The sequence below is a fragment of the Habropoda laboriosa genome, unplaced genomic scaffold, assembly GCF_001263275.1.
Source record: "Habropoda laboriosa isolate 0110345459 unplaced genomic scaffold, ASM126327v1 scaffold210, whole genome shotgun sequence".
NCBI classification, from domain to species: Eukaryota; Metazoa; Arthropoda; class Insecta; order Hymenoptera; family Apidae; genus Habropoda; species Habropoda laboriosa.
The window spans coordinates 1,392,058-1,401,545 of record NW_017100373.1 but is presented as its reverse complement, the minus strand read 5'-3'; the positions used below and the strand labels follow the sequence as shown (position 1 = coordinate 1,401,545).

The following is a 9,488-nucleotide window of genomic DNA, read 5'->3' as shown; positions in this document are numbered from 1 at the left end:
AATTTACAGTTGCATGTACGGATGTAAAAATGAAGGGGAAAAAATCATAGGACAAAGACGTTTATCGTGTAGTAGTTTTATTTATCATGCGACTTTTTATTAAGCGGTTCAATGAAATCGTATTGTTTGAAGGAGAAAGGATAAATTCGGTCGCAATGCGACTTGCACGATACATTTCGTGTTTCTTCTTCAGTTAACTACATTTGAGCTACTCTCCTCTGTAATTCATTGATTTTTTTCTACATACTGTCGCAAAATATTTGGTACATCATGGTACATATACCAAGTGCTTATACTTACAATTTTTGGGCAATATCACCCACAGAAGTTGTTGAACTGACATGTTTAATGCCAAATGGGGTCGTTATACCCTTTGAGACTAATCGCAATATCACCTTGGCTGAAATTAAGGAGGTGAGTTAAAATTGAATAAAATAAGACTTAAATTACTTTCATAACCAGTTGATATGAAAGAAAAGTTGATTTTGAGAAATGTCAATGTAATATTTATATAGGATCTCTGGGATGAAGCCAGCAAGTATCCTCTTCATGGTACGTTAAAAGATGCTCCGTCCTATGTATTTTCATGTGTCAACTCCAATGCAGAATCTGAAGAATTACGAGATGAAACGAGGCGTTTGTGTGACATAAAACCATTTTTTTCTGTGCTCAAAGTCATAGAACGTGAAGGTGTTAAAAGTGATAGAAATTTAGATTCTCAAATTGGTCTCCTAATTGGTAAAGGATTACATGAGTTTGCAGCATTAAGGAATTCTGAGGTAAATGACTTCAGATGGAAGATGCGAGTTTTAGGAGATGAAGTTGCAATGGAAAGGCAAAAGAAATCTTGGATGGAAAAAGTACGTTACCAGTTTCCTACGCGATTAGCTCCAACTGCCACAATACCAAAAAATATTGAATGTCGATTAAAAGATGGGAATATAGTTCTTGTTACTAGATTTGAAAATACAGAGGTAAGATGATAGTTCATTACTTTTATTTCATTATCGCTTGCACATATAAAAATAGAAATGTTTCTTTACATTGAACAAAAAAACAATATATAAAAAGTGTATCGTTAACCATTGACATCACCTGATATGAAAACAACAAGATATTTACAATCCATTTAATCAAGCCATTTTTGAAAGTTGTCAGGTTCTTTGAAAATATTATGTTCCGTATCATCTACGTCTTGTGCAACACAGACTTGAGCCTTTTGAAATCAAATAATGATTATATAAAGTAACTCTTATTTATGTAATTATTTAACAATAAGATAAAAATAATTACCTCGAATGAGGAAGCTTTGTTTTGCCAGTATTGTAATTCTTTGGTAATATTAATTTTTATTTCTTCCTCTAACAACAATTTTGTACAAAGATCTTCGACTTGTATGTGGAGTTTCTGCATTTCTTTCCTTTTAGCATCTAACAGAGTCTGAAAGTATCTGTGATGTTGGGAAAGGGACCGAAAACAAAAAAAAGCAAGAAATACAGGGGAAAATAGAGTAATACGTATGTATTTGTGTGACACATTGATAAATGTATATGTCGATCTTGTACCTGAAAGAACCGTCAATACAATTACATTGTTTCGAATCGTCATTCTTCTTGATCTCTGATATCAATTTATTCTCAAGGTCTGATACTCTGCTTTTATATTTTTGAATTAACTGTTCGTGTTTTGCCAAGGTACCATCTACACTATTTTCCCACTTTGTAAGTGTTGCAACACGTTCTGCTCTTAACATTTTGATTTCTGCCATTTGCGATTTACATACGCGTTTTGCTTCCATATACTTGTCACGTAATTCATTCATCTTGGTCACTATATTCTGTCGACGATCTTCCACTTCGGCAAAGAGTGAATTACCTGTAAAGAAAAAGAGTAAAAACTTGTCCGAAAATAGTTGAATCGATCAATACTTACCTTTACGGGATTCATGTGCAGGATCGGCCTCCGAGGATACAGCCACTGTCTCGGCCCGTAACAAAGTAATTTCTGCACGGACATCCTCTAAGGCTTGGTTTTTTTCATCGTACTGTTGTTTAGTGCTCTGTTTAAAAAAGGAGCATTTTACATTTGACGTTTGTAGGATGATCGACAATATAGTTGATGTTTTAAAAAGGAAATAGGCGAACTATATAATCCTCACTCGATAATAACGTTCAAGTTCATCGCATCGAGTTTTCAATTCTTCGATCGTTTGTTCTGCGTGTCCGTATTTTTTTCTCTCATCCGTTAGATTCGATAAAAGCTGATCAATACGATTCTTTAATAAGATATTGTCTGCCTCGATGGAAAGATTCAAGGATTGATTTGCGATAACGACGTGTTCAGTTTCTACGCATTGACCAGCAGCTCGTTGCAGCCGCAATTCTTCAATTTCTTTGGTTTGTCGTGCTAATTCCGTTTCAAAATTTGAGATTATGTTATCATACTTTTTCGTGAGATTGCGATGCCTGAAAAGAAAGAGAAGAATGAAGAGGAAGATAATAGCAAAACGGCGAACGAAATCTATTTCGAAAGGTTGATTATTACTTTTCTTCGATAATTGTTTCTTTCTCCAAAACTCGTCGATCAAGAGAACGTTCAAGTAGTTCGTTTGCTTCTTGAACCTCTTGTAGCATCGCTTCATTTAATTGAAGTTTTCGTTTCAAGTCATAAATTTCTTGTCGACATCTTTCGTATTCGACTTTTAATAGATTGTAAGAATAATCACTGACTCGTTCCGAATCGGCGGTTTCCTTGCTTATCGAATCCCGTATCGACATATTTGAAGGTTATGTTTCGTTGTATACACGTCGTATGTATATTAAGAAATTAAAAGGACTAGCGAGAAGAAGGTTACGGAACAAATCGACGTAAGTATGTACACACGTATATCTTATACGGTGTTTCTGTCGATTGTACAGTAAAGACTATGAGTTCGAAATTGGGGTCCGCTGCAAAACAGTTACAGGATAGGTACTAATTCCTCCAAACTTTTGTATTTTACCGACACCGACGGACGTAGAAAGAGACAGCGGACAAAGAAGAGAGAGGTATTGAAAGTCGAGAAAGTTGTAAAAAATTAAATGCCTACATATCGATGAGACAACATCAATACAAAAAAAAAACTTTCTTATTTTTGGTGTTTTGTTGATAAAAATTTTACCAACGATGTTAAAATATCGATGATATTTTTCTGATTAAAATGAGACCAAATATGGTACAATTCGGTTTACATTTAGTTACTTAACACATTAACATCGGGGCGTTTAGAGTCGCGCTTGACATGAGTACAGAACGATTTCGGGTCTTTTCTTTTAATCGCGTTACGCTTGAAGAAACTGCTGTATCTTTTTAACTAATTAATATTTCACAAAAGAATTTTGGGGAAAGATATAAATTACTTTTTTGCATAAAAATTTATATTTTTTAACATGCAACTATTAGGGGTTCTCAACCTTTTTATTATTTGATAAAAAATAAAAATTGATTATTCTTCTTACAATAACATATTATCAAAGTTAATATCTTTTCTTCGTATGATACGTTTGAAAATAATTGCCAAGGTGTAGAGGAACATTACAGTATTTACACATATAAGAAGTCTGAACGTGTGTGTGTGAATAACAGACACGACACCTTTTTCTGATAATCGCCCAAACGTCGAGTTCGTACCTTATCGCTCTAACGTATACACAGTTTCGGTATCAATCATCGCGAAATATAGCAGAAAGTTAAACCCATAAACAATTTTTTCAATTCGTGGAACATCTAAAGGTGCGTCCTAACCACAGTTCGCGAACAATATAGAAATCAAATTTTCTAGAAATCATGTGTTCATATACTGTTCGCGAACTGTTCGTGATGCAGAGTAAAAAGGGACGTTCTCATCGGCGAACATTCCACGAACACTGTTCGCAGATAGTTCATAACCACCACGTAATTTTTTCGCAACATGTAAAAAATTCATATTTACAGTGAGATTTTTCTCATTGGTAAGATTTTTCTGATTAGAATAAGATCAATCACAATATAGTTTGAATCAGTTATAATTAATTACAAGCGACTAGAATGAAATAAAATTTTTTGTAGACTTCTTTTCGCGACCTGTGTACGAGCAGTTCATCGTGCACTGTTCAGTTCGTGAACAGTTTGCAAACAGTATCCGAGCTAGACACGATCGACTTTGCTATCATCTGTCCTGTGACTGTGCGAACAGTTTGTCGTGTGTTCGCGCATGGAACGGTAACTTCAGAGAATAAAAGAGAGAAGTATATCCAAAGTATTGAGGGATGAGAGTCGTCGGCGTGGTCACAGGTTAAAATTAAAAATCCAAAAAATACATTGCCGTCTATTTTGGCCCATAATTTTCACACCCCAAATTTCATGAAAATAGATTAACATTTTACAAGGAAAATTTAAAAAAATGGTTATTTTTAATATATTGTTTAAATGAATGAAGTTATTTAAAAATTGTTCAGATGGTTGAATTTTTACTTCAAGTCGTTTAATTTTCAAGATATTTCAAAAATATTTGAGGGATGTTTTCACCCCTTCAGTATAGATAATTACCAATAAAAGAACATTTGTGGAATGTGTTAATCAAAGGTCATTCAACCGTTAATTAACAACACCATCGTTTTTTTAATTTGGTATTTTTTTCCAAACTTTATTTTAATGCAGGGACTTCTACCGAAACTTAAAATATCGGCATTTTTCGGTTATATCTTTAAAACCTTTATAGAAACTGAACTATGACGTCATACCGGTATATGAAAATACTGATATATTTACCTATAATTTTTTCGATTTTCTTATTTTACACAATTTTTAAAACATTTTTAGACAAGGATTTAAAACCGATATTGCGAAACCAACATAAATGATACTGATATTGCTGTAGTACAATTTATTAATCATTGTTATTTGTTTATTATTACATTGTTAGTCTACTGTTTGTTGCGACCTCCTGGTCACGCAATGAATCCTCGGTTTAGCGGATTATCGCAATAAAATGTGTTAGTCACCATAGACCCCCCGTGGACGAACCAGCGCTGCAACCAAATAATTGACTTTTTCGTAAACAAACGAAAACACTCATCGAACAAAGGCAGAAGAAAGTTCCAGCCATAAAGGATACCGTTATTGGGGATCGAATTTGTTAACAACATCTTTTTACAAGTCTTAATTTTTCAAAAGTAGCGAGTGTATAACAAACACAAGCAACGAACTGATTCCTCTCAAAAAACTGAAGAAACTGATAGATTGCTGTTCGGGAACTGTTCCTGAACTGTTACACGAGCAATGTTCGGTAAAAGATCGTATAACAGTTACAAACGGTTTGCGAACAGTGTTCGTGAACTGTTCGTTGGTGTGGAGACACCTTAGGCTGGGGGCACACGAGCGTTGAAATGACGTCCGTTGTAGAAATACATACATTGTCGTATATCTGGTAGAGCTCGCACACCGAACGTGCGTCACTTTTAACGGACGGTGCAACGTGCGTTAATTTTTCTTCCACGTACAGTTACTCCCACTCGTATTCGTACACCATACGGACATTTAGCATAAATAAAAAAAACATTTTTCTTAGGGATAATTTTTTCTTTATGTTCAGCAGAATTCATTATTACACTATCTTACATTTATTTACAAAGCAGTTTTATTTTTCATTACTTAGAAATACAATAAATATAAAAAGAATGTGACGCTCCATAAAAACCATGTCTCAGTCGTATTCGTACAGCCAACAAACAAACAATAATATGCATCCTAGAAAATGTTTATACATACTATATCTGGGATTTTCCGTATATTGTGCACGAAATAAAAGACAATCAGCAGTTATTTTTTTTGTCTAAACAAAATAGAAATCAATAGCATTCAGGATATTAACAGGCAAAATGAGTAGAAAAGGTAAAGAAACATCAATTGAGTTAAGAAAACTGATTGTAAGTCGTCATGAAAATTGGAAAAGTTTACAACAAATTAGTGATACTGTTAAAGAAAGCCGGTCTACTATTAATGTATTATAAAAAGGTATAAAGTTGAAAATAGAGTAGAAAATAAACTTGGAAATCTTAATAGAAAGTCACTAACAGATCGTGACGAACGAAGAATTTTAAAAGAAATAAAGGTAAATCCTAAAATTAGGGCCCCGAAAATTGTATCAAAGTTAGAAAATCAAATAGGGAAAAAAGTTAGTAACGGAACAGTTCGTCGTGTTGTAAGAAAATATGGATATAATGGAAGAATTGCCAGGAAGAAGCCGCACATTAGTGAATCAAATAGACGAAAACGTTTACAATTTGCAAATGAATACATAAAATGGACGTATGAAACTTGGAAACATGTAATTTTTTGCGATGAGTCTAAATTTAATGTCTTTCAATCTGATGGTCGACAAATTGTATGGTGTAAACGAAATACCAGCCCTGAAAAATCAAATATCCAGCCTACAGTGAAACATGGTGGTGGGCATGTGTGGTGTGGGGGTGTTTTTCCGTAGCCGGAGTTGGAAATTTGCACATTATTGATGGAATCATGGATAAGTATAAATTTATAAATGTTTTAAAAGGAAATTTAAAGGTCAAGGCGAATAGCTTGGGAATTCCTAATGATTTCATTTTTTACCAAGATAATGATCCCAAGCATAAAGCTCGTATAACTCGAGAGTGGCTACTATACAATTGTCCCAAAGTAATGGAAACACCCCCACAAAGCCCAGATATAAATCCAATAGAAAATTTATGGACAGAATTAGTAACCAGAATACGAAAATATGAAATAAGTAATGTGGACCAACTCAAAGAAAAATTAAACATGGAATGGAAAAATGTTAGTGGTGACATTACAAATAAATTAGTTCAATCTATGCCAAACAGATTACTTGAAGTAATAAGACACAAAGGTTACCAAACAAAGTATTAACTCATCTAATTTTATTACTTTAACTAGACGAAATGTTTTTTCCCTTATGTACGAATACGGCTGAGAGGTGGTTTTTATGGAGCGTGAGCCTTTTTCTATTTATTGTATTTCTAAGTAATGAAAAATAAAACTGCTTTGTAAATAGATGTAAGATAGTGTAATAATGAATTCTGCTAAACATAAATAAAAAATTATCCCTAACAAAAGTGTTTTTTTTATTTATACTAAATGTCCGTATGGTGTACGAATACGAGTGGGAGTAACTGTATTTATGTATGCTAGAACGGGCGTTAGGATCCGTCGATGCACGTTCTGCATTGTATGTCAGTGAATGTAGTAGGTCACACGAACGTACCGTCAGTTGTCCGTTGGGTCTCAATCGTGCTAGACGCAACACTCATGTGCGGTGTATGTACACGTATGACCGTACGAAATATGTAATGTTCGTCGCAACGGATGTTGTTTCAACGCTCGTGTGCCCCCAGCCTTAAGGTTTACACTAGTCGGTACTCTTCACAAGCAGTTCCCAAACAACTTTCCAGCAATTGTAATTTACTAATAAATATAGATTTTCATTAAATTCAGCCGCTTGGATTTTCATTAAATTCAGCCGCTTGGATTTTCAACATAAATATTAACACTGCTATTTTCGAGAACTTTGAAATCTGTGCATATTTATTTATTAACGATAATGAATTCTTAAAGGTTATCGAAGGTAATTTGCCAACATTAGAAGTGAAATTTATAAATTAGTTTATGACCGTTCAATTTTATTCATACATACATGTGTATGTAGTGTATGAAATTTCTTATTAAGTAACTAAATGTAAACCGAATTGTACCATATTTGGTCTCATTTTAATCAGAAAAATATCATCGAAATGTTAGTAAAACTTTTATCAATAAAACACCAAAAATAAGAAAGTTTCTTTTTTGTATTAGTGTTGTCTCATCGATATGTAGGCATTCAATTTTTTATACTGCTCGACTTTCAATACCTCTCTCTTCTTTGTCCGCTGTTTTTTTCTGCGTTCGTCGGTTTCGGTAAAATACGAAGAGTTTGGAGGATCTAGTACATACACTCCCGTCCATAAGTATCCGGACACCTTGCAAATTCAGATAAAAGGCGTATGAATGATATTAAAATTGGTGTTAATTGAAAGATTTGTTATCATAGAAGATCTGTAGTATATAATAAATAATATTCTTACCACTAAATAATATAAAATATTTAAATCTTGGATTCGTCGATATATCCGCTCCATTGCGAAATAACCGATTGGACCAATTGCGGCAATCTTTCAACGAGTTTCTTTAAGGGGTTAGGAAACAGTAATATTTTGAAAAAATCGAAATTTTTTTTTGTCTTAAATAGTAGTTTCAAGTCTTGAGAACAGAATGCAAAAAGTTTTACATGGATTCCAAGACTTCGATACAAATTATTTCTCGAAGTACCGTTTCGAGAATGAATTCGTATACCTGCGTGCCGTGACGCACCGAGTAAACTTTAAACGCGTTTTCCTCAGAATTGCGTTTTTCAAAACGGTGTACAAGATATCTCGAGTTCTACCTTAGGAATTACATTAAAATTTTAGTTATCTTTACTATAATATCTATTAGGCATTGACGATCGATTTTTTTACATTTTCCCATTATTTTGTGAAATATAAATAAAAAAGTAACAAATTTTTTTACCGAAATTCAATCGTTAAATTTAAAATATCTGCCATTTTGTTAATTTTCACAAAAATTGAAATGTGGGATCGGCAATGCCTCGAAAATATATCACAGTTTATGACATTTTTGGGATTCTGGATATAGTTAATTCGATTTGTAGAAATCCTGTACACCAGGAAGAAAAGCCATCTGGAAGAAAAGATATTCCGAGCGAAGACGACGAAAGGCATAAGAACAAATTATTTTCTTTGGGGGGTAACTCTTAGGCCCGATACACACTAACAGTCCGCTCCCGGTCAGATCACAGTTCACTCCCGGTCCGGTCCCGGTCCAATTCCGCTTTGCTCTTGAAGTTTAAATCAGTTTATATGTGTACATCTATGTTTGGCTAAAAATCTGCTTTTTTGCGATTTTCAACACGTTATCATTTGTTAATAACTTAGAAGCCAATAGAATGATGACATAAACTCATCATTATTTCACATAGACTACAACATATATTTTTGTCAGATTTTTAAAAACGAGAGTAAGGGTTCGTTTTTGCAAAACAAATATTTATTTACAATCTTCATATTGAAAAGGAGCGCGTACAACAAAATTAAAAATATTCTCAGAAAGTTCCATCTTTTGTGATGCGAATGAAAAAGAAAAATAGTTGCTGGGACGAGATCGGATTGTGATCGGACCGTGAGCGGAGCGTTACCTGTAGTGTGTATAGGTACGTTCTAATCCAGAGGTCGGGAACCTTTCGGAGCCGAAGAGCCATTTCAACAAAATAACGTACAAAAAATAAAATTTAGGGAGCCGCAATTTTAATTTAAGTTTAAATTTTAAATTTAAGAATCGCGTCGAAACATTTACTTTACCGACGCATTATAGTTATTTTT

The 9,488-nt window shown here is 33.8% G+C and overlaps 1 protein-coding gene across 1 annotated transcript in view; it reads left to right on the top strand.

Moving 5' to 3' along the window:
- The first annotated feature begins 137 nt into the window (after positions 1-137).
- LOC108574889 (phosphatidylinositol 4,5-bisphosphate 3-kinase catalytic subunit delta isoform) overlaps positions 138-9,488 on the top strand; it is a 17,385-nt gene continuing 8,034 nt past the window's right edge. Inside the window, exons 1-2 of the mRNA XM_017937544.1 lie at positions 138-414; positions 516-974. Of these exons, the coding sequence (XP_017793033.1) occupies positions 271-414; positions 516-974 (603 nt within the window). The 5' untranslated portion in view covers positions 138-270. The remainder of the gene's footprint in view (positions 415-515; positions 975-9,488) is intronic.